General features: G+C 43.1%; 1 protein-coding gene across 3 annotated transcripts; it reads right to left on the bottom strand.

The window, feature by feature from the left end:
• Positions 1–300: 300 nt before the first annotated feature.
• On the bottom strand, positions 301–25,630 carry NAB1 (NGFI-A binding protein 1). 3 transcript variants are annotated; one of them, XM_058028102.1, is made up of 8 exons: positions 25,522–25,630; positions 19,540–20,370; positions 14,016–14,149; positions 12,984–13,035; positions 7,882–7,992; positions 5,418–5,559; positions 4,065–4,214; positions 301–2,968 (listed from the first exon to the last, which is right to left on the bottom strand). In XM_058028102.1, the coding sequence occupies exons 2-8, from the start codon at positions 20,353–20,355 to the stop codon at positions 2,877–2,879; spliced, it is 1,497 nt and encodes a 498-aa protein (XP_057884085.1). In that variant the 5' UTR covers positions 20,356–20,370; positions 25,522–25,630; the 3' UTR covers positions 301–2,876. The 3 variants fall into 3 exon arrangements, with proteins under 3 accessions (XP_057884085.1, XP_057884087.1, XP_057884086.1); XM_058028104.1 differs by having other exon boundaries at positions 4,089–4,214; XM_058028103.1 differs by lacking the exon at positions 25,522–25,630 and adding an exon at positions 24,998–25,163.
• Between the last annotated feature and the right edge of the window lie 330 nt (positions 25,631–25,960).

Below are 25,960 nucleotides of genomic sequence, written 5' to 3'. Positions count from 1 at the left end.
AGCACACGCAAAAGCAGGAGCGCAGAAGGAGGGAAGGGAACTCAGCACTTAGTGCTGCAGACCCTGCCCAGGTTTTAGTTCCTGCCTCCTGCCTGGGCCCACTGAACCCTGCAGGCTGTGCACGTAATGAGGCCACCCTTAAATGAGGATTCAACCACAAGAGCAGGAAAAGGCTTCCTCCACTGAGAGCTGCAGTTCGAGGTACTCCCTCCTCCCCTATCCCCCCCCAAATTAACATCTTCTTTTAGAAAACACAATTAAAAAAAAAAACCAAAAAGGACAAACCCTGGGGAAACTAAAGAGTTCTCACGGTGAATTTTATTTTGTAAGCAACAATATAAACATGTGAATAAAACAGGCATCATTTGCAGGGCTGGCCTTTGATCCAGAGTACCCTGGATCTAGCAAACCTTCCCGAGCAGACGAGGGCAAGCCTTTACCTGTGACTCCAGAGGCTGGCCAGGATGCAGTCCACCAAGACCTTTGTCATGGAAAGACCAATGCTTGAGTATTTGCTATTACCAAGCGTATGTGCAATCTTGGAATGTACCTCCCACCTCCCCCACCCCAGGATAAAAAAAAAAATAAAAATCATACAGCTGCAAACCAGTAAAAAAAATTGCTTCCAGCTTATTGAGACTGAAATGGCCTGTTGGACTATAAACTGAAATATCGTTCTGGAGATAACCAACTGGTCGTGACACAAGTACTGTATTTACAACTCAAAAATATAACTGTTATAGACTTTAATTTATAGCAAATTTAATACATTAGTGTTTACAAAATAAATTCTGGACTCAACTGAAACAGCGTGCTGCTTAGCAAGTTCTTTTTCCTTCCTCTCACTTTAACTGAAGAGACCAGCAAGCTTAAGAGCTTCTTCTGTGACCCACACACAACTTTTGATGGTGTCAGATGTTGGAGAAAACCAAATGTTTCCTGCATCTCTAAAGGTTTGCTGCTTGGTACCTTCTATTGCTCAAGCTGTACAGTTCAAACCTTAAACTATCCTTTAACAAGTTCCATACACGTCTCAGGAAAACTACTCAGGTACTAACCAGGGCACTGGTTAATGTTACAAACTGAAGAAACATCCGTGCTACTAACTCACACAACAGGAAAGAGGAAATATAACTACACATTCAATCTCTTATGCCTAAACAGCAAAGCTGCAAACTCCATTGCTTAAAGTAAGATACTTCAGTAAGTGAAACAGTACCATACAGTTCAAGAAACATTTTTTTTTAAAAAAACCAAACATTTTAATAGTATAAAAAGTTGTTTTACTGGTGTTTCTACTATAAAGCTTTGTTCCACAAATCAAGTGATAAAATAATTAGATATGTTTACAGTGGTAAGAGACTGCAGTGTAGACATTTCAGCTCACATTTTGCTGAGCGTTTCAGTACAACAGAGACTGACTGGTTTGTTAATACACACCTAGGACACAGAGTAAACTGCAGACATGAAGTGCACACCTGAATAGGGAAGTTTACCCTCTGACATGGTAACTCACTTTCTTCAGCTCTCCCTTTCCCCTCCAGAACACACTGTAAGCACAAACTGTGTTCGGAACTGGAGACATGTAACTGTCCTGACTGCAGAGCAGCACAGAGGAAAGATGGATGCACACACACACACCATGGTAAATTCCAAAGTTATATGCCAACTACTCCTCCTTAGATAAAATGACATCTTCAAAAGTGAACATGTACAAAAAATAAAAAAAAGTCAAATAAATAAAGAATACAGATGTTAATTAATCACATACATAAAGAAACGTATTGGCATACTGTATGCAGTATACAGTATATTCATAGAATCATGTGGGCTGGACAGCACTTAGTAAGGAGTTATGTGCTGAAGACAACTCCTTTTTCTCCTCCAAAAAATCTTATAGTTTCTGGATATCAAGTGCAACCTTTTACACCGATGCATAAATTCTGCACCGTTTCTCATCTTTGCCACACTTGGGATGCCTTTTTTTTTTTTTTTTTAAATCCACAGAGAAGTCCAAGAAGTTATAATGGTCTGAATGACAATTTTTGCAGCCCTGTCCATACAACTTGGTCTCTCGAGTTTCCTACCAAATGAAATTTAGTAATTATATGGTACCTCAATCCCCAGTTTTTCCTGAGGAAATAGGAGCCAATCATGTGGACTCTTCCATCCTCTAACTGGCATTCCCCACACTCCTGAGCTGTGTGTAGGTATTATGCTGTGAGAGTGTTACACAAAGGCTGCTGGAACCATTGGAAGTGATGTAGCAATAGTTAAGTGTCAAGTACATCTGCTATGATACAGAATCAGGGTCTAGGTCTATCAAATGCTATATCCACATAACATTTTAAACCATGAAAATATTGTATGCATTTTCCTTTTTCTACAAATATTGTTGCAAACTTGCTGTTAATTGTGTCACGAGGTTTGCATTCCTAATTCTCCAATGATTTTTAATTCAAATGTTTAACAACCATATCTACGCTAGGTACACTGAAAGTAGACATTGAAATTTCAAGTAAAATGAACTGTAGCCACATCTACTGGACTCAATACACGTCCCGACATCTAGATTTACTGTGATAAGTTATACAAATACATAATACATTCTTAAATAATGAAGACCCACAATATTAATTTGTGAATCTTCCCACATTATAAAACCACTTTTACAGGAATGTTTATCCACCTGTATTACTGTTTTAGTTGCAGTGTCTCTTGCTTTCCTGTTTCCACAGATTACTGTACCAGTTCTTAGGCTTTGGCTATTGAAATCTCTTATTTGAATGAGGCAACACTGGTTATTAAGGCTGGTTTTTTTTTTCTCTTGTGAAGTTTCATTCTTTACTATGACACTGTTTTCCAGAGCAGAATGACTATCTTGTGTCTTCAGGTTCTGTTTTTATGACCTTCCTTTCAATGTTGTTGAAAGCTGAATGAGGAAAATCCTTTAATATACCAAGGCCTTCTGCATTGAGAAAAGAAAGAAAGAAAGAAGTTGAAACACTGTTTGGAAGCAAATATGTTTTGTTCTTAAATTAACAAAAAGGTCCAAGAACCACATAAATACCAACAGATGAAACAAATTCTGCCTCCTCCTCCTGGTGTTTAACCTACCCAGCTGGGTTAGAACCACCTCGGTTACACTGCAGTGATGACAGAGAAGCATCACAGATTCACTTCAACCCCTTTGGCAGCAGGGGCTAATGGAGATGCACTCTGCACTTGCATTTTGAGAGAAAATAGGTAAAAATCCCCCACCAGAGATTTCACTAAGTGTATTAGCACTGGGACTGGGACAAATCTGCAGAAGAGGTGAGCCAAGACTGCAGTATCCCAAAGTGAAACAGACAAGATTCTGCCTGGTTTTCAAAATATCTATTTTTGCACCTTGTCTTTCAAATAACCTCTTTGCCACTGCATCTTTAAAACTCAGGTGGGATTTAATTATTGCTTCTGAAGTTGTAAGAGTCTCAAGAACTCCTGGCTTTAGCTCAGTGCACTGAGTATTACACTGAAGCCACCCACAGAGATTCTTGCTCTCTTCTATCAAACTTAGAGTGGGTTTCTCCCAGTGCCAGAGGTGAATGACAAGACTGGCAGTGAGCAGAGGTCACTGAATGAGAAACCCAGGTGGAAAAGACTTACTGCATGACATGCAGTTCACAGCAGAGAAACAGTGCTAGGTCCTTATAAATCAAAATAAAGACATCTTCTTTATAAAAAGCCTGATTCTATTATGCAGAAGGAAGCCATGTCATAATCATGTTGCTGTCACTGTGATGCAGTGTAAGTATTTAATAGCAGTAATCTGGGTCAATAGCAAGGACAGACACATGTCAGGACTTGATTATCTGATCCCAGCTACTGCATCTCCTAAACTTTTCCCAAATAATATTCAACCTGACTCTAGATTAGCAAGTCACACTCCTCTTGGAGTTTTCTCCAAAGCCTTGATGGCATGGTTACACACAATGCATGCCAGCCTGCCTTCCTGGCTGCTTCCCTCAGAGAGATCACAGAAAATAAGGAATGGAGGGTAATTTCTCAGGGGCAGCACTAACCCGAGGACTGGGACTTTGCCTCACCGCTGGGGTAAAGCCGGATCAAGTCACTGCACAGAGATTTCCCAACGTGCTGCTCTCCATCAAGTGAAATGTGCTGCATCTGTCTGCTTGGCAGGTTGGACATCCGCAGGTTCAGTGGTCTCTCACCTGCAGGTTGTTCACAGTGAGATATTGATGCATTACAAGAAAATCAGTATGAAAAAACAGACTTAAATACATGTTAATTCTATCAGCAAAAGTGCATCCTAGATTCCAGCTGCTCAGAGAAGTTTTCTAGCAAAACGAGGCTTATGTAAATATATTGCTTTGCAGACTACTTCACAGGCACTGCTAGGAAGGGACACTCAGCCAGACAAAAACAAAAAAATTTAAAAAACCCTTTATCCTGCTCAAAAATCCTCTTGAGATACAAAAATTTTCCTCTCCCACTGCACAATCCCTCTGAGATCAAAAAAATTTCCAGTTTCCCTGCACAATGGCTAAATGGCACAAAGAAGCTTGCTGGGCCAAGGAAAGCTGGATCCACACACCTATTCTTCATGATTACTTCTGTACCTCGTTCTTGACCAATTCACACAAATGAAAATCTGGTTTTTAACACTTGCTTGTATTGATTCCCTTAGTTGTCCCTCTACTGTTCTTTTCAACCCCCTTAGAAAAACTAGCATTTAAAAAACAGACACAAGAACTTCTGGTTGTATTTCTTGTTTGCAACATTTTGTCTCAATTCACAACAGTAAAAAAAGTGATCTAAACAGAAATGCTCAAGCAAAACAAACACTCCTAAAATTAATTCAAGACAAGGAATAGCCAGTTGGTAAATCAAAGAGAACCACAGAACTGTAAGCTTTTTGAAGAATAACAAGCCACTAAGAACATCATTAGAACATGCTTAGTGCTAAGTAATTTACATAGCCAGCTCCTCAGGTTTTGTTCCTAGACTGCACAAACAGGTAAACAAAAAGGGGTACCAACTATATTACCTCCTTTATTTCCAATTTCTCAAAGCAAGAACACGAATGAAATGCAACACTCTGCTCTGTTTTCAAAACTGAGGATAAAGCTAGAGCAAAGTCCTGCTGTCAGGAACAGCAGTGCACCCAACCTCCTGCCCTCCCCACGTTATCCCTGGGGAAAGCAGTTTGCCCAGATGCACAACAGGAACAGAACAGAACCCCAGTGTGCATCTGATTGCATTATTTACACAGTAAGCACTTCAGGGCAGAGAGAGATCTTGTCTTGTCCATTCAGTGCTCAGGGTTCTGCATGAGATAAACACCACCACTGACAGAGGTTGCATAACATCAAATGTCTGTGCTGGCAGCAGCGTGTGCCTGGGAGCTACCATACCTTGTCCATCAGCATTATCTAATGACATGCCATTGGGGCTGTGCTCTTCTGAGTTCTGCCTGTAACACCCTGTGGAAAGACGTCTCTCTAACGCTGCCTGGTTGCAGAGAAACTCCATCTGTTTTGCCATCACCTTTTCCGACTGCAATTGAAACAAAAAAAGATTCTCTCTATAGACATACATAGAGCAAGTCAAAACACAGGGGGAAAAACAGGATCAGATGAAAAGACTAACAGCCTAGATAGTGGTTTTTGTTGACTCATATGTACAGATGTGTATTTTACGGTTTCTTCAAAACTATGAAGCAAACAAAATATTTTTGCACCCATAGAGATTTTCATAATGTACATCTGAGTCACTCAAGAGTACTTAAAATGCAAGCTGTTGTAGTTCATCTACTCAGAAATGCAACATTAAATTCTGTTTTTCAAAAACACACAAAAATCACTTCCTGCACTTTAGGACTGCAGGTTACGTGAAGAGAATCTCAAGAAAAGCAAAAAAGAATGTTTTAATTATCCAGTTAGCTCTGTTCAAATATATGCCTTCACAAAGTATTCCAGAAAGTATTCCAAATGCAATGGCAACATCTGCTAAAAACTTATGCCAAGATTTCACCAGACATCTTGGAATCTTTATTTTAGGAAACAGCACTACACAAGCTTAAAAATCTGCCATTCTGAAAGTGTAGGATGACAGTATGTTTGTGGGGGATAAAGGTGTGAAATGTCTGTCTAGAAGAAGAACAAGACCTATACACCTCTAGAGAGTGGAGCTAAACAATCCAGCGCAATGTGGGAGGAAATGGCGTCTGAATGCTTGTCATTGACTTTAATGCCAAGAGAATTCTAACTTTCACTATAATCTTGTTCTTGAGAGAATGTAAATAAGCATCTTGCAAAAATAAGAAGAAAATCACAAGTCAAGAAAGTTGATTTAGAAGAGCCACAATGAACATAAGAACAGAAAGTACACAAACTTAACACGTACAATTGATAGGAAAAATTGATTTTCCTTCCAGGTAATGCCGTAATTGTTTCAACTACTACAGAGGTCTATTCATTGCAGAGCATTTCACTTTTCATGGGAGATGCTGAAAGCCCTGACTTCCCACAAAAGGCTGCTTGCTCAGCATAGTTCAATAATTTGAACATGTACAATGACAGCCTAACAGACCCAGCAAACCCTGGGCTTCTCCAGCACCATGGTGACCCTGACAGCAGGGTAAGGCATGGCCAGCATTTACATAATCTGGCTCAGAGCTCATCAGGGTCTGCAGAAGAACACTGAGAGCTCCAGCACTGTCTTGGGAGGAAGGTAAAAAGAGAAACTATTTTCAGTTTACTTGCAAGTGTGGTTTAACTTTGCTATTCTGTCACTCCTCTTACCAACTTTTGAACTATACATTAATTTTTAAAAGGAATAAAATATTTCTCATTCATGCCATCTTTGTTGTTCGCTTGGGATAAAACCAGAATTTTAAACTTCAATTATGCTTCTGATCACCACAAAAAAAAACCTACAGAGTTGCAGATATGTTTAAGCTTGAACTAAATCTGTAGTCCATTGTTATGTGGCAGCGACCAACAAAAACTTTATATACAAAACAAGCTCATGTAATTATTCTGTGACATCAGAACATGTGCTGTAACTGCATTTGATGTATCCCAGATTTGTGTGACTTAACACTGCTTTGCAATAGAAGGAAGTAAATGATAGGGTAACACATCCATTCTCAGAAAACAGGAAGTTAACTCCTAAATGTAATCTTATGTGCAAATTTGGTGATTACATTTGCCCCAAATCATCTATACAAAACAAATTTGTTGCAACTTAGCATGAAATCCCTCCTTGGCAAGAACTGGCAGTAGGAGATGGGTATTTTGCCTCGAGGCTGGGACACGCTACAGAAAAGACAAAGAAAAAATTGGCAACCTGTCTTCTTTTATACAAAGCTTTCTGTCTGCTCAAGAACACTGCACTTCCACCAGGCTAGGTGCTGTTTAGGAAGGCAATTTATCCTCTCAGATCCAGAGGTTTCCTTATTTCCTAAACACATTGGCCTTTCTTCTTGTAAGACATGTCAGCAGAGAGGACTCCAAGATCGCCTACTCTATTCCTCTCGCCTCAGAAACTTGAGCTTTCCATTTATAGCAATGGATAACGCAAGTAACACAGCACAGACTGTACCAATACTACCCTACTTGCTCCCAACAGGCAACCACAGATTTTCAAGCCTACTATGCTGCATCTTACCTCCTTGGAACTAACAAGGCCAAAGCTGTAGTACTGTGACAGAACAGTTTCGGGAGGTAAACCCAAATTAAGAGTGATGCAATCACAGCTGAGCTAGGTAGCCTTTTAAAACTGATGGGAATTAATTTAGTCATCAAAACAACAACATCAAAACCAACGTACAAAGACACAGCCTGTATTATTCACAACGTAGTGTAGTTGGTTTACCTGGGAATTAAGAGCTGTTGGGTCTTCACTCTTTCCTTTAGCCAAAGCAAGTGGCATTTTGTCTTGCTGATAGAGCGTCTGGACTGTGTCCTGGAAATCAGGATAACCATCCTATTGAGCGTAAAAAGAAACCAAACCAAGAGGGACATATTATTTTTTCTTTACCTTCTATGTACACATAGAAGAAAACCACAACTTAAAAATCATATTCCTGAACTTCTGTGAAAATTCCGGACTGCAATTTACATGTTTGGGCTATCCACTTCATTTAAGTTTCTGCATAAACCACAGCAACTGCTATATACCTAATGGTACAGAAAATCTTATCTCTCTCAAGTTTCAGGTGAATCCAGACTAGCCTTGTTACTCACACTAAACTAGTTTACATTCAGCCTTGACAGGCAGATTTAGGCCTATGGTTTCTGTCACTTTTCAGGAATCAAGTTTACATAGAGGCAAGGATACACACTAACCTTGTGAAACTGAGAAAAGCCTCCTGAAATTCAACACATTTCACACAGAACCTACACTTGTATCACAAGATGAAATATCACCATTTCAGAAGTACAGTGGAAAATTTACAGACTATGAGAAAGCATGATTCAATAATTCTTCCAGTCTGAAATTCTTATGACATGCAAATCTCTTCTGCTGCTTGCATATGTATCAATAAAGCAAATTAAGTTCCTGTGAAAGCCTGCCAGACTCCATTAAAACAATCACTGAAGCAAAGGTTCAAAATGAAGGGTTTATCTCTCTTGGTGTTACAAAAGGAAAGCTCATGTGCACTAGAGGAACATCCAGAAATGTTTACAAAAGCACAGTACAGGTAGCTCTGTTGAAATGTGAGAGGAAGCCACTGATCTTAAGACAGACCCAAACCTGAGAACAATGACATCTGTCACTGAGGTTCTACAGACCTCAGTCTCAAAAACACACTAAATTAGACAGATTTGCCCTGTAGATTCCAAAGATGCATACATGTCAATAATTAAGTTTTCGACAACAGATGGACAAAAGGTAACACAGTGCTTCACAACACATTTGTGATCACCTGCCTATAACCAACCAGGCTGTTTCCCAAAGGTGGCTCTGGCTGCCTGCTGCTGTGCCAGTCCCCCCTCAGCCAGGCAGGTAATTCCTGAAGGATAACACCTTCTGGGTCACCTTCCCAGAGCCCTTCCCACTGCTGCCTGTCCCCAGTGCCCCGAGGGATGAGGAGAATGCTGGACCAAGCACCATGCTGCTCTGCCCCATGGTTGCCTGAGGTCCTCCTGCATGCACTGCAGCATTTTTGTTTTGCCATGCTGCTGCTTAGTTGTTTTCCAAGCGGTTTTGTGCAGCAGATGTTCCCAGTCCCACATGTGCTTTTTCGCTCCCTCTAATGACATTTTTCCTATGAAAACAGTACCTTCTACTGCTTTTGCTGTTTTTGTGAAAAAAAACAAATCCCACACTTTGGTTTTCTTTTCAGCCTTCTCAGAAACAGTGGAGGTGGGGCTTTTCTCTCCCCTTCTTCCACCCATACTGGCACCAAGGGAAGATGCTTCCTTGCAGCCTCCGCTCAGGTCTCCCTGCCTGTGCCCCCTGACTCCCACTGAGCTTTGGGAAATGAGGTTTTGAAAGCTCTTCCCACCCCTCTTGTTCAGATGAATGGAGACACAGACACACAAAATCATTTCTTCCGACAACAGACAGCAAGAATATTTTTGTAAATTCTCCTTTTTTCCTCTCTAGGCTGTTCACACAGACTCTGAAGGGGAACTTTGTCAACCCCAACAGCAATGAGGAGCCTCTTCCTCCACTTCTGCCTGATGTACCTGTGACTTGTTTTGCTTTCTAAGCTGCTGCCACAACAGCTCACTGCTTTGAGTGGTGCCAGCACTGAGTCACAGAAGGTGACAAAATAAGGGGTGCCCCTGCCACACAACACCTAAGCAGGATTGATCTTTGCTCTGCAGGAGGATGTGCCATTTCCACCCCTATCTGCCTGTCCTGCTTTTTGTCCAGAGCAGATTTAGGAACTACAACTCCTTTTTTATAATCTGCTCCCAAATACCAATTCACTCCACTCCTTTTTTCACTCCCTCCACACCTTTAGTCTGTCATTTGCCTGGAATTTTTTCCCCTTCTCCTCTTTACACTTCACTCCCACAGCTCACCCACCCACTCAACGAATAAGAGGGGGAGAGCTCACAGGGGAAGAGAAAGGCTTTTACAGGTAATTTGATGTAATTCATGGCACATTGTTTCTTTGTAATGCTTGTGCGGGTTTCATATTCATGAAAAGGATAAATTTACAATGTGGCTGCAGATTGACAGAGCTGCAGCTTGCACACACAGCTCTCTGCTGGCTCTGCTCAAGGATGACCTTCAGAGCCTCTCTGGAGGCTTTTTTAAGTGTTATTATATTTCAGGAAATTAACTCATCTTTTTTTTAAGTAATCTTTTACACTATGCAAACAGGCTGTGAAGTCTTTCCAAATTGAAGTCCCAGTAATTTTAGGCCACGCTTCACGGAGACATTAATGACTAATAGTTAAAGGAATGGTGAATCAAAATACAGAGTTCAGCCTTAAAACAGAAAGGCAAAATGACTCTTCTCAAAAAAAAGAAAAAAAGGAAAAAAAAACAGAAAAGAACTAGTTATAACAACAAAAAATATACCCCATGTTCAGGTCCTTTCTGTATTTTCATGATAGCGAGCAAACACATCCACAATGAGGCATTACAACTACAAAAACAGTATAAGGAATTCTTACCCAGAACTGCATTTGCTACCATTTTCCTTTTTACTTTCACCTTTCCAAAAAAAACCAAACCAAAACATAACCAAAAAAATCCCTGAACATATTACTAAAAAAAGGACTTTTTACTTTTTTTTTTTTTTTTAAATGCAAGCACTAGGAACCCAAACCAGCAGTGATCTACTATGTCACACTGCATCTTTTTTACATTTCATTGAAGTAAAGCCCAACATTTACGGTGTACCTCAAATCTAAAATGCATTGAAATAATGCTTTTCTCCTCCTTAAAACACTCCCAAAGTTGTGAGGAAAAAAGACATTTCTACTGATAACAATATCAGTAATTTCAAAATTAATAATGCTATGCTATCAGATTGAAGATTTAATTCAATTTAATTTTCAATTTCTTATTTTGGGAAAATGACCTATTTCTGAAATAGTCATTTGTACAATTAGGACATGAAATTTTCACAAGCATTTTATAATATAACTGGTAATAAAACAAGAACCAAGTAAATATCCTTTCTCAGAATTATTGAGCTATAAAGGGTATAAAAGAAGCAGGCCTTCCAGACTTTTAAGATTTCACCATGCAGAAAATAGGAGACTACACATCCCCTAAAGCTGTCCAGATATCCTGCTCTCCAGAAAACCTTGAGTTTCAGCTTGTATTTTTCAGGGTTTTAATTTTACTCTTTCTTTCAATGAAGATCCTGTAAAAAACAGCACCTCCCTAACAGTGTGTCATTTTAGACACTTGCTCATCATCAATTATTACTGAATGAAGGAAAAACTTTCTAATGCTGAAATCCAAGTCATTGAAATACTACTTCAAGCAGAGGAGTGGCAGCTCCCCACCAGCTCTTGCAAATTAGGGCTGGACTGAACAAAAGAGAGGAGATCCAAGCAACCGTCCTGCAACAGGGTGGTCAAGGCTGTTGATAAAGGTGAAGCTGGATAAAATCATTTCATGCAGCTTTTCCCTCCTCTTTTTTGTGGGTCAAAGAACAAGCAGAGGTGAAAAGCAAATCCTGACCCACAAAAACGACATTGCTGACTTATCAAAGCTACCAGTGAATCCTCACTGCACGTGTATATTTTGCACTACATAAACTCAAAACTACAACTGTATATGGACTGATGGAACTTTCTATAAATTCACTTCAATAAGATGAACTTCTCTATACCTTTTCAAAACTAACTGCTCTCACCAGTTTCCCTCACAGGAAAAGCCTTTGTACAGGTGAAAGCACTGCAGTACTGAAAAAAAAATTAAAGCCTTACCACATACAGTGCATCATTTATCACAGAATGCATTGCATATGAGAAACACATTCCAGAATGTGTTGCAATTTTCCTCTACAGTTAGAGAATACATCACCTATCTGTGTCACATACAAATCTAGCTCATATTCTAACACACATTTAACCTACACCTTTTTGAGTAGATAGTACAATAAAAAACACCCACAATGCTAAAGATGAATTAGATACCCACGTAATGGTGAAACAGTAATTTGTTTAAAATACAAATTATAAAGAAAGATCTGCTATTCTTATGAGGTAATAGGTATATATATGTACGTTTTACTTTTTCTATTTTTTTGTTAAAAGTAACTTTAACAGGCCTCAAATTTACCTTCCAGCAGTGGTAACTGAAGAAAGAGGTAAACTACATACATGCTGCTCCTGCACTCTTAACAAGGAATTCCCATCACCTCCCTAAGCAACATCTTGTGCAAGTGTATACATGAGCCATGTATACATGCATTTGACACAAAACTCATAACAAAAAGCTGTAATTTAATATCTACAGGCACAACCTTTTGTGTTGAGATATACACCTTTTAGATAGTTTTTGACTTTTCAATATGATCTGTGTCCCAATTTATGGCTCAGTCAGACATGGCTAATATTCTGCTATCAGTCCTTATCCAGAACTCTGTATTTTGGACATGATCAACAGCTGACTCCAGTGAATTAGGCAAACTCCACCTCATGCTGACTGAATAGCAGCAGGCCTTATGGGAAGACATCTCCTACAGTGCTTGAGCTTATTCCACCACAGGAAGTCAGTCAGTCCCATTCCTCCCCTCCTACTCACTCTGAGTGCAAAACACTGAGAGTATCTTTACCATTAAACAAATCCTACTCTTTACCCCTGCTCCTACAGGTTTCTCCATCAAACACTTGCATTTACAGAGACACTGGTGATGTCTTCCCACCCTCTCTCTCTCATACCCATCAACTGTCTATCAAATGTTTTTCTGACAAATTTCTTTAAGACAGATCCCTTCAAAACAAAACTGAATTTCAGCACACACAGGTCAAAATACAGAAGTCACATTACTGTACCTCTATCTTGATTCTCTTTGGTGACAGCTCATCCCTTTCTCCACATTTAGATCTGCAAGAGAAAACACATACACGATCAGTAAACAGCACATTAACCCCAATTATTAATAATAATGAAAAGGAGTCAAGGGAAAAAAAACAGATCAGGGAAGAACAAGATGCACAAAAAAAGCCTCCAGTTCAATTTGACATGGCAATGAAAGTCATTCAAGTATAGAGGAACCCAAGTATTTTGTGTTGTTTTCAGAAGCATCAAAACACTCATGGATTCTTCCTTCCAGAAAGAAAGGAAAGCACAGAGAATTACAGAAATGCCCTTGGCACTGCTTATCCAGAATGGTTGTATATTTATACGAATCTCCATGGAAGAAAGGGGAACCAAGGAAAACTTTCTAGAAGGGTAGCAAAATGTATTTTGAAAGGATATTACATTACAGGCAAGGGAATCAGCATTTAAAAATCTAAGGAAAGTATCAAGATATTCAATCATACTTACTAATGCTAAGGTTTTAATTGTATTTAAAAGCTGTTAAGCCTTTGTCACCATTTCATTACAGCAGTTCATTTGACAGAACAGTAACAACTGAAATTAGGACTCAGCTTCAGTTCCTTTAAAGGAAGCTTGTAAGCCACTCCCCCTGACCTTATCTTTTTGGCTAACAAGCCAAATCTGTGTATGGAAAAAAGGAAATTGATGCATTGAGCATCTCTAGCTACTACGCCAATTTACATTCACCTCAAAACACACTAATGCCTCAAATGCTTGAAATACCAGCCTCTCAGATGCCTCTTAATGTGCACTATCCTCAAAATACTTGCAAAACTAGAGAGCAAATAAAATGGTAATTCAAGACAACTGAATCTTATCAGTCTATAAGCTTCAGGACTCAAACAGCCTTTCCCTCTTTCCTCAGAAGAGCATTTTGCTAAGTGAAGAGCAAGAAGGAAGTGTGTCCAGTGCTTCAGAAGAAATGCAATCAGCCTGCTTGGTTCCCCAAAAGTGCAGACCCTCTGAGCTAAGGAAAGCCTTACTTGGTGGTCCTGTAGGTGTACTTGTAGGTGACCTCCCGAGAGATCTGCCGGGCCAGGGCGAAGAGCTCATCCCTCCTGGTCAGCAAGGCGTTGTCTTTCACACACAGCTGGGCAGCTGCTTCATTAACTGTTAGCTGCAAATCAAACACACAGGCACAATTTCACCTACTGTGCTTGTAAATGTACATCTGCTGAAATAATAAAGAATTTTGATCGCAAGTAAAATCATCTATAATTGTACACTAAACCCTGGGGTGTTTCTTCAGTTTGTTTATACCCCTTACTAAACCAGGTAACCTCTTTGTGAAGAGGAAAGATATGAATGTAGCTGGTTCATAAAGTGAAACATTATTGTAAGACTGTCTAAATGTGCACTGCTTTTGCTTCATCCCAGCACTAATTAAATTTCAGGATAAAACAGTAGCTCTGAACGTTCACAGTGTTTGGCTCCCAAAGCCTGGCTTACAGGGAAGACTATTTTTATAAACGCAATATGCCCAGGACTTGGGGGAAAAAAAAAACCAACCACCCTGACAGTGTGGGTACAGATGGCTTTCCCTTGTGAATACAGAATAAATTCTGTAGAAGGTGATGGTTTAAGAAACGATTAAACTTTTTTTAGCTATGTTTCTCACCCTCGTGTTTGTGAAGACTATCTTCAGACATGAATCAAATGTAACTTGTTTCAAGGATGTTTTCCTGAGCCTGCCAGGACACATTTCTAGTGCCTCTGCTGCTGGCAAAAGATTCATAAAGAAGTTGGGGTGGGGGGGAGGAAAAGCCTGAAATTGAAGCTCCAAATGGTTTTGCAATGCTTTTCAGAAGCCTATAAGAAGTTGTGATACTGTCATGAATTATATCAGCTTAAAAGTACTGCTGTCCAAGAAGCTATGGTCAGCACTATGGACACAACATTATTAATGCCATGGGACACAAACTGAGATGCTGGACAGGCTATTCCAAGCTCCTTCCACAGCAAGCAGGGCTTGAAGAGGCTTTCTCACTTTTTCCTCAGCTGAAGAGCCACCAGAACGTGTAATGAGGCATAACAGCAAGTGGCCAAGAGAATACTACAGGTGTTTTTACCAAGTGCCCACAGCACTTTCTACTCTTTTACTTTTAGAAATTAAGCTGCTTTGAACAGGCTTGGCTTCTGGCAAAGGAGCACAGCTGCTTTGGAGCTACTGTCAACAGTACCTGTCCCAGGCTGGTGAATACTGCAGAGCAGCTTGGTTTCCACAGCACAGTCAGCACATCCATGATGGATGGAGATGTGCCATCCCTGACCCCGCACCTGGCGGCAGAGCACGTGTGTGACCTCAGACACCAAACCTGCTGCTCCCACAGACCAGCAGGTCTGCACTTACAGCTGTCCCTTGGGAGAAGGACAAGAACTCCCCTCCTGACACCTGCCACCCTGCAGGGTCACCTGTGAATTAAAGCAGAGGCCAGCAGCTCATGCAAATCGCTGCATGCTCCATCCCTGAAGGACGGAAGCTGTCACAGCACATGAACTCCTTCACCATGGGGCTTGGTGGCATCCAAACTATCAAACATTTATTTTGCCCAATGCAACACCTGCTCTCCAGGAAGGTTGAGAAAACAAAAAACATGTCTTAAGAAGAGCTGAGATTCTTCTCTCAGCAGCCTGTGCAGTATTTCTAGTGAAACCTCACACAGAACTGCTGCTCCTAATATTTCAGAAGCAATTTTTCCTGCGTTTAGCCTAAAAGCCTCTGATCTCAGTAGGGCACTTCCTATGGCATCTAAATGTTAGAGCACAAACTTGTTTTTAACAGGTGCACTGGATATGTTGCCTGATCCTTTAGTCTCTGTGCAGACAAAAACCCCAAATCTCACAGAGATCAGATGTACAAGGGCTTAACCTGAACAGGTTACTATGTTTGTACAATACCAGGTACTTAAAAAACAAACTATTACCCCTTAGACAGGAGCAGCTGTTCCACAATGTCTGTCTTTCCAGAAAAATAACACAATGGGGAAAAAGATACAATATAAGATTACTACAACACCGATTAAAATAATTACCATCCAAAGGAGGCATTAATTTCTGTAACACTGATAGCTATTACTTTGCCAAGGATGAATAATACAGCTAATGCTTACAAAATAATTTGAGATATTTTTTATCCCTCCAAGTGCTGAAAGGTTGCAAAGAGTTGAAATGACTGAAAATGCTTTGGGTAGTTGTAGGCAAATGCTGTTTATCCTAATATGTGAGAAAAGCCAAATGTTTATTTGCTTGTTTTTCCTGGTTTCTCTTTCAGGTCACATTCAGACTCACTGAATTGAAGTGCATTATGGCTTTCTGCCTTTTCAGGAGGCATAATACTGCAGATACAAAGCATTGCATGCCTAAAAATAAAGAATCTGTTTGCTGGAAGCCTTGAAGAGGATATGGAGCAGCACAGAACCATGCAGGAGAGGGATGCATATACTTCCATCTGATGGGGTTCACAGACTCCTCCACGAGAAACCACATAATTAAATACCAAGCCCTACTGTTTTGGTGAGTCAGCAAAAGAAAAGGAAGAAACCTAGCTAGACAAAATTCATTGCTTGTTTTTCTAATTCCACTGAACTGGATTTTTTTTTGCCTTTTATAGGTACTGAGACAAAGACTGAAAAATTAAAATGCAAATTACAAACTTGACTCAATTTTGCAGAGGTCACTGAGTTCAGGGGCATGCCTTGTACTCATCCCTCCTCCAGTCCAACTTTAAACATTAAGTGCTCTCTGTGTTTGAAAAGCTGTGTAACACTGAAACAATGGGATGGATTAAGGACAGCATGTTTATTAGTTTTGGAACGCCTTCGGAAGATTTTATGTCAGATTAATGCTTTATGCAAATACTCCTACCAAGAGCACACACTTTCCAACCAGCCCAGTGTCTGCAGCTCTCACAGGCCTCTAATGGCTGCTCCAGCCCTCTGAGACACTCCAGTGCTCATTCTGAAACAAAATATTCTCACTAATTCACCACTGATAATTCTACCATGTTTGATCTTAATTTGCATCCAACCCCCCTCTGCTTGAGGAGCCAGAGATATCCAAATCTTTACATTAAAAAGCTAACCATTACTTAAGCTTTCTAAATTCACAGAGAAGTTTATTCAGCTGTTCCTTGCCAGCTGCAAGGAGAAACCTTGAACTGTGAGGCAGAATGACAGCTCTGGAACGTATTAACACGTGCAGAAAAAGTCTCTGGATCTGCAGGAACTTACCTCCCTGGTTGTTTAAGGTCCTTCCCTCTGAGCAGCAAATTCCTTAAGCTATCAGAACCAAAAAACCACTAAGGCTGATTTTACAAAAGCCAAACTCTGGTTTAGCAGATTTTAAACAAAAAAAATTTGGTCTCATTGCTGCTATTTATTTTCTGCCTCAAACAGAAAATGAAGACAAAACTGTTCAAGGCAAAACTTTGTGAAATCCAGCCTCTTTAAGCCAACAGTAAACTAATTACAAGCAAATTCTTCTTGCTTGCATGTGTGCAGTTCCCATCAAGTTCAGTGAGGCCCCACATGCGTAAGTGAGGCATAAGTCAACCACAGACTCCTTTGATCTTGTGCCCTTAGTCACAATAGCGATAGAAATATTTCCTAAAGCCAAACCATGCTCTCATTCCATTTTTAAACGTGGTTTTACAATGATGTAGTAAAGATCTGTAGTGCAATACTAAAAAAAATGAACAAGGCAGAGCAGTTGTCCTTTCTTCCAGTTCACTGCTATCCCGCTCCTTCAATTACTACCCCAGGGTTCATCCCCCCAGTTTTGCAGAGCCACAGCTGAGCCTACACAAAGGTGCCCCTGGAGCCCACCTTCCAGTACACTGCTGGATGCCAGAAAATTATCCTACAAACAGTCTGCCCAGATTTCAGAGTATTTTCTGCAGTCGCTACCCCAGAGAGAGGCTGTGAAAGCACACAGGCACACGTTGTTGTACACCTCGAGTGCCTCCATCCTCAGGTGAGGAGAACCCCCTTTCTCTGAATCCTGAATCTGCAGCCATGTATACAGGGCATCTACACAATTAATCCTTTCAAATCCTGCCTCCATCTCATACACAGCTTGTTCTTTTACAAGGGAGACTTCCACAAGGTCAGGGGAGTAAGATGAGATCTCATCTTGTACAGTAGATGAATTCATAGATTATAAGTGTTTGACACGAAGCCACAGAGCACGTAAGTGTAAGCTGCACAGCTAGAACTGTGTGGTTGGAATGTGGCTCACTACTCTGGAAGTGTCTCCCCAGTCTGCAGTAAAAGCCCTTGTCAAGTCACTGCCGGTGATGTGCAGTTGCCTTATAAATGTAAATATGTAAATAAAAATGTCAAGAAATACGCCTTGTTTCCTTCTGCCCTTCTACTCAGAAGCATAAAGAGAACTCAGTCTTATGCTATGGATCACACACCTACAAAACTTCTTCTTGAAGCGAAAAAAGGCTAAAGCCAGTACAGTTTTTTTGGCACTCCTGTAACATAAACACTGCCTTTCCTTTTGGGAGCTAAGCCTTACATGCCAAATTTTAAATCCAACTGAAATTTTGCAATCACTGTTAACTGTGAAAATGCTGATGCAGCATTCGTATCAACAGCGTTTTGGCAGAGCTCTGAATTAATGTTTGTTCTCCTCTTGTAGAGTACTTTGGCACTAGGAAACGACTCCCCACACAGACACACCTATTGCGTTACAACACATGCAGTGTGAGCCTCGGGAATGCCACAGGAGGAGCAAGGGAGGCCCACAGGAACTTTCAAAGGCAAGAGATGCTTCTCAGGGATGAAAAGACAAACATTCAGATAGAACTACCCATCAATACTGAGACATCCTCTCCTTTACTCCTCACGCAGTCTGCATGTCACTTGACAGGCTTAAGGCCACTATGCCCAAAAAAGCCACAGGTTATGTAATTAAGCTTCATCCCAATTCAAACAAACAAACAAAAAATAATCCATGCCACTGGGTGTAGGGACCTCGTTGACAGAATCCTTTTCATCTAAGTGCACAAGCTACAGAGCAGAGTCCTGAGGTGAGGGAAGACAGCAGAGGGTAGCAATCACATCAGACACAAGGAATTTTAGTTATTGATCCAAACAAGTCTACTCTCAAAGCTGCAAGGAAATACCATCTTTAAGAAGGTACCAAATCCTGAGAATCCCCAAGGCCATGCTCAGGGTGCTAGTGGTTGCTATTTGGGTGCCAAACTCTCTAAACCTTCTGTCTGACAGGCCACACCAGCCAGTGAGCAGTTCTGATGACACCAAATCACCACGTGCACACACACACATACACACACTCACCCACAAAAGGAGACCTGGGCTGCACCTGAGATTTCCATGTCAGGCCAGGCCTGCCTACAGCACTCAATGCACAACTTTCGGACACACAGCTCTCACCATCACTCAGCAAGAAGTGCCCATACAAGAAGAGTATCCTGTAAACACATCTTGTCAAAGGTGTAGGAACAGGGGAGAAAGCCCAGTTCCACTCAGGCAGTTTTACCTCGTGGAGGGTGAGATGCTTGCCATCCTTTCTTTTCGAGTCAAATCTGCCATATATTGCACTGTACTTCCTGATCTCCTCCTCTTTGTGAGGGTCATCGTCACTCATCTCAAAGATGTGACCAATCATCTTTGCCAGTTTCTTATTTGTTTTCAGTAACTCCTTGACTTCATTGGAGTCACTTTTGGGCAGGGAGGGCACCATACGTTCTACACACTCAGCAACTGACAGAGCAGCAGCAGCATCCAGGGTCTCGCTGTTTTCCTTTGGTGAGGCTGGAGAGCCAAGGTCAGCTGGGGAAAGGCTGTGCTCACTCTCTGTGGTGTGGTGTCCTTGCCAGAGCCTGGGCTCGCTGCTGCTCTGCAGTGATAAGCTCCCCACATCAGATTTGCTCGTGCCCACGCTCTGCACGCACGTCGTGGCAGCGCACTTTGGAATCTTCAGGTGAGGCTCTCTGGTGCTGCTGTTCCTCTCGTAACTGCTGCAGGATATCCCCAGCCACGCAGGAGACCCTTCTGGCAGCTTGTATATTGGAATGCTGCTGACTGGCAGGGAGGTGAGAGGCTGGTTAAAAAGGCCAGGGTTTGTGACCCAGTCCCTCAAGGCCTTCTGCAGCCGTCGGACATGAAGAGGCTTGCTAGCCATGCCCACGAGAGCCATTATCTCCAAAAACTCCTCTTCACCTGCTTCACAGAGCTGCTGGACATCATCACCACCCTGCTGAATGAAGGCATCAAAGTAGAATAAGAGATTTGCTTTCTGTAGTATTCGATACAGCTGCAGTTCTCCAAGGGTTCTGGGCAGAGCTGACGCCATCACGGACGACAGAACCTGCAAGCAGTAAGAACAGAGAGAAGATGAGCACCAAAACACCGACACCCAGATGTGCTGTCCCACCACCCAGCTTTCCACAAGGCTGTCAACTCAGAGGACAGCCTTTCTTTCTCTCATTACAAGAACACCCACAGAAATGATTAAGGGGCAAAAGCTCTATTTTTTGACTTGTTAACTTAATGGAAACATTTTTGAAAGAAACCAAATCAGCAGATAATTGTGATGCACCTAAAAAAAAAACATGATTCAAACACAAAGCCGGCTTGTTTCAACATTCCTACTTCATGTTTGTTCCCAAGAATGTCAGCCAATATAACTCACAGATTCTACTCTTATTCTCTTTTGTACCTTAAGATCAAAATGATCCAAAACCACATTCTGAACAATTACAGAATAGTTGATTCCCTGAAGAAAAAAAAAATCTCATCAGTTTCAATTTTTCTTAATTGTCGCATCATTTTCCCCCCATAGAAGGTATGGAGGACTGCAGAAGAAAAACAAAGAAGAAAAGTGGTTCACAGAACCCCAGAGGATTAATGAAGTTGGGTCACTAAAGGAGTGTTTAAGAATCAAGTATTTCTACAGTTTTACCTGTTCCACATAAAAGGGATCTAATGCCTCTGCTGATCTTAATTATGGCAGCAACAGCAGCTGCAGACAAAGCTAAACTACTGATGGACTCCAACACATATAGTTTAAAAACCTTAGTTTGAATTCACCTGCCTGTTTAATTTGCTAACAAGACTGCCTGTCATTGAGACATGAAATACCACCAGCAATACAGCAATTGTGCTTAAAGGCTCCCAACAGACAGATCTCTGCAGTGTTCAGCTCTTACAGTGGCAGGAAAAAACATGTGCACAAGTTTCAACTTCATAAACCCCTTATCCAGTTATAGCACAACTAATAAACTCCTCAGAGAATTCTAGGATCTCACACACACACCTCTTCACTCTGTGGTGGCTTTCACAGAAACAAGCAGATAATTTCCAGTATTACTGTATTACACTAAACCACCAATCAATAAGGTCTAAAGACTGTAATTTATAGTTGGTTGAGAACTAAAACATTGAGCAGGTCTGCTAACATTGCTCTGGCTCTACTATCACACTGGACTTGAAAAAACACACAGTAGTAACCTAAAAAACAACACCTACAGAAAGATTTGCACTAGGGAAAAAGCATTTTAATACTGTGCAACTCCCCTTCCTCCAAAACTGCAATGCAAGCAAATACGTTTGCTATGGGGCACTGGGAGATTGGTTATCAAAAGTAAAACTCAGAAATTATTTTTACAGTGTGTGCTTTTGCATATTGTAGAAGATGAAAAACATTGTAAAAATGTTTGGGTATTTTTGTTGCTCTTTCACAACATAAGCCTTTTCTTCAGCAAGTCAAACATACAGATAAAACAAACAGAGCCCAAACTCTATTCAGGAGGCATCTGGAAGACCACGCTTTTGCTACAAAATTCTGATTTAACTGTACTAGAGAAAAATAAAATCAGGAGGCCAACAGAAACTTCCCAGAATGTATGTGGCAGCAACAGGATACTGACAGTCAATCTCTTCAGGAAGAGAGATGAAGCCCAGGGGAAATAAAAAAAAAGACTCAAAATATACAAAACCCCCAAACCACCAGCTGAACATATCATTCCTGATATGTGTGCCAGTATGTGTAAAGCAGAAGGGCAGTAATATCAGTTCAGATTCAAACAGCAACCTCAAGGAGCTGCTGGTGAGCTTAAGAGCAAATAAACTACACACTTTGGAACTCAGGGTGAAACTGTAAATATTTAAGAGTTACATATTTTAGAAACACAGTTTGGCTTTCGGAAAGAATAGGTAACTGCAGGATATCAACCAAGTACTGTCAACACTCAAAGATACAAGAAACAAGGAAAGTGAAGAAAATCGCTTAAAGGTAACTCTTTACAGGGCACAGAATTCACTGTTTTAAAAAGTGCCATTATTTCACTGAATTTCTTAGAAAAATCCTCCCATTCTTAACAAAATTTGTCAAGATAAACAAAATTAACAGCTTATGTTTTAGTGGCATTCCAGTAAACTATTCCTACCCTCCCATTTCAAATGATGCTGACTTTTCACCATCAATACCACAAATTAACTTATATAACTTCTAAAAGAAGGCCCATTTCCTCTGAAAGTTATTCATCTTAGCACAAAATCTACATAAATCTACATAAATGGACTTTGTGCAGAGAGCTAAATTGAATCTTGGGAGGACGGTGGCAGTGGAATTACACACAGCCCAAGAGCTCCAGGCAAGCCATGGAACTGAACTCATTTTTCCAGCCCACAGGCTGGAAGAGCAGCACCAGTCCACGAGCAGCCTTTACCCAGAGGCTTCTAATCAACAAATCTCCTCATGACAGATAAAAGTGGATTAATATGTACTATGGAGGCACCAGCAGAGAGTCCACGGTTCAGACTGCGTTGAGATTTGCATTTAAAGCAAGACTGAAATCCCTTTGTTTCATACTTTAAAGACCCATTCTGTTTTTCAAATTCAGCGCAGTAACTCCTGAGAGGGCTGAGCAATTTTTCCACGTACGACTGCTACCGATTTCTGCAGAGAAGGCACTTTCCAACACTCCTCCTTTAACCTCTCTTCTCCTTGCATTAAACAGAGCTCCTCCAGCACTCACCTCAACGCCATCCCAAGTTATTTCTGAACTGTCCCAAGGGGAAGGCTCCCTCCCCTTTCCGAGACTCTCCCGACAGAGCGCTCCAGTCCCTGCTTCGCCCCGCTCCCAGCCCACAAAGCCCGGGCAGCAGCTCTGCTAGTCCACCTGCAGGCTTGGGAAGAGGACAAGCAATGAGCAAGGAGTGCTGAGAAAGCAGCACAGCACTGCCTGAGCCCGAGGAGGCTGTGAGCCCCAAGGACACCTGGCACTGCTGCTGCTGCTGGCCCTGCTCAGCCGGCCGGCTACACAAAGCCTTAGCACACCCACTCAAGTCTCAGCGCCCCACATCTTCCAGGTGACCTTTAAGCTGCATCTAAGAGCCCTGAAACACTGCTTTCCACCACTGTTCTCATTTCTTAGTGCACTGGGCACTGTGCTTTTGGGGCAAAGGGTGAGCACGAGAAGAGGTTACACAATGAGAAGACAGAGGGAGAGCTCACAGCCAGGACATTTGTGTCTGCTCCTCACCAGGAAGAGCATCTTGGATAAGACCCTGGGGCACCGTGTGTGATCCTCCTCTTCTGCAGCCTGCTCGATAAGTCTTAGGCTGTCTAATCTGTGATCCCAAACCAACCTGGTTCAGGAGTAACAGCCTGGTCATGTCCTCTGGCAAATCCTAAGAAGGCAGCCCGAACGATCTGCTGCCTCAGGAGTGAGCAGGTACATCTGACACAACTGCAAACCCTTTCTCCAGCAAGAGGCAGGAATGCAAAGCTGGCACAGGGAGGTCTACAGGAATAAATGAACACAGCCACAGCACTTTAGCTGCTACTTCTCCCTCTTCTTTGCTGGCTGTCCATACCAGTGAGAAGAGTCAGAACACAGAGGGAAGGGCAGCCATCTCTTAAGTTTTTCACATATAGAACAAAGAAGCCAGAAAACTCCCCACAGAAGACAAAGCTGTTTAAAATAAACACAAGGCTGCACACGGTTATAGCCACGGGAGAACCAGGAAATCACAAGTTAGATTTTTCACTCAGCCTTTGCAACCCACAACCATGCATTCTGATTTTCCACATTACCTCATTCACATCCACAGCCCATCACCCTACACGCCATGCCCTCCCCTCCAAACGCTGGCTGTCACCTTAACTCTGACCACAAACATAACTCCTGGGAAAAAAGAAAACAAAAACCACAGAGACGCCACAGAGCGCTCCTAAATATTTGTAAACAACTAGCGCAGGAGTCACAACCTATTCCTGCTCCCTCTATGAAGACAGCGGGGCAGCGGCAGCCCCGCTCGGCATCCTGAACCAGGGGAAAGCACCGGTTCCGTGCCCGGAGCCGCACACGCTTCCCGGAGGTGGCAGGAAGATGCGCGGCTCAAGTAGGCAGGTGCTGGATGTGGGTGAAGCACCGGCAGGAGGAAAACTCGGGAGCTGTGGGATGTACGCATGGGACAAGGGTTTCCTGAGCAGCTTTCCTGCTTTTTAAGGCTGCACGGGAAGTAAAAGCAAGCGAGCGACGCGAACCGATTGTAGAGATTTTATTTCAGGTGAATTCTAATTGAGCTGTCACCAATTAAATTAGGAATACAAGGAGAAAGTGTGAAACATCACATCCCTGTATTTTAGGCAAAAGTGATTATTTCATAATGTATCTTGATGACTTTGGGCGTTTTGAAAAGTCTCTGAAGACAAACTGGGTTTGGGTTTGAGAGCTGGCTGCTTTGCATATTCATTACATTTCTGCAGCGTTTCCAAAGGACTTTTAGCAGGAGGAGAAAATTACATGTAGCTGCAGAAGAGAGACTTCGCAAATTAAATAGTCTTGTCTAGCTCTGAGATGTGCCAAAATACAGCCGATGAGTGAGCTCCGCGTTTACGTACAAACCCGTACCTCGCCTCAACTAATGAGAAACTCGAAACATGCAAGAACACCCTTCGCGTAAGGACGAGACGAGCGCACAAATACCTCCAGAGCAGGGTCCCGCACCGAGGGATGGAGCTCCCGGCAAGGAAACCCCGGCGGCGGGCACGGACGGGCAGCCGCGGTCCCCGCACAAAGTTCGCGGCCGCCGAGCCCGGCGTCAGGAACGTTCCCGGGGCGCCTTCTCCGTCGGGGCTGCCCCGCGGGGCGCCGCCGCTCCCGCACAACCGCTGCCGTCGGCGCCGGGGAGAGGCGCGGCCCCGCAGAGCCCGGGGGGCGCCCGGAGCCCCGCCGCCCCTGCCCGGGACCCCGCCGGAGCAGCGCCCGCCGCCGGGGCGCCGCCTCCGCCCGGCCCGGCCGCGCCGTCCCGCCCGCCGCCCCCGCCCCGCGGCCCCCCCGCCCCGCGGCGCACACGGCGGGGACGCTTCTGCACTTTCCTCCCACTCGCCCGTCCCCCCCGCGCCGGATTTCTCCGGGAAGCACCCACGCACGACCCGCCCGCTCCTTCCGGCCGTGCCCCGCGGCGCCGGGGCCGCGCTGCCCGCGCCCCCCGGCCGCCCCGCACGTACTCTGCAGTTGGCCGCCGCCGCCGGCTGCCCGGGGCCCCCCTCGGTGCCGTCCCGGGGCCGCAGACTCAGCCCCGCCGAAGTTCCTGCCCGCGCCCCCCCCGCCCAGGCTCCTCCTTTCCCATCGACGGGGCGGGTGGGCGAGCCTGTCCCTGTCCCCGCCACCGCCTCGCTGTCGCCGCCACCGCCGGGGGGGCGCGCGGCCGCCCCGCCGCACCTCGCCTCGTCGCGGCCGCGCCTTCGCCGTGCGCGGGGGCCGAGCGGGCGGCAGGGAGGGAAGGAAGGAGGGAAAAGGAGGGGAGGGAGGGAAGGAGGGGAAGGGAAGGGAGGGGAGGGAGGGAGGGAGGGAGCGGCCCCCGCCCCCCCGCTCGCCGCCCCCTCCCGCGCGGTCACATGGGGAGAGCCCGCGCGCGCTCCGCCGCCCGCCCACGCGCGGCCGCCG

Source organism: Melospiza georgiana, chromosome 7, assembly GCF_028018845.1.
Source record: "Melospiza georgiana isolate bMelGeo1 chromosome 7, bMelGeo1.pri, whole genome shotgun sequence".
In the NCBI taxonomy this organism is placed as follows: Eukaryota; Metazoa; Chordata; class Aves; order Passeriformes; family Passerellidae; genus Melospiza; species Melospiza georgiana.
This window is presented reverse-complemented; position numbering and strand designations above follow the sequence as displayed.

What these genes read in the sequence shown, in the direction of transcription:
- NAB1 (XM_058028102.1), bottom strand. Translation starts at nt 20,355, where the DNA reads ATGGCGTCAGCTCTGCCCAGAACCCTTGGAGAACTGCAGCTGTATCGA. An exon ending in TACACCTACAGGACCACCAA is followed by an intron (nt 13,036 to 14,015) that starts GTAAGGCTTTCC and finishes TTTCTCTTGCAG; the next exon opens with ATCTAAATGTGGAGAAAGGG. An exon ending in AGATAATGCTGATGGACAAG is followed by an intron (nt 4,215 to 5,417) that starts GTATGGTAGCTC and finishes AACAACCTGCAG; the next exon opens with GTGAGAGACCACTGAACCTG.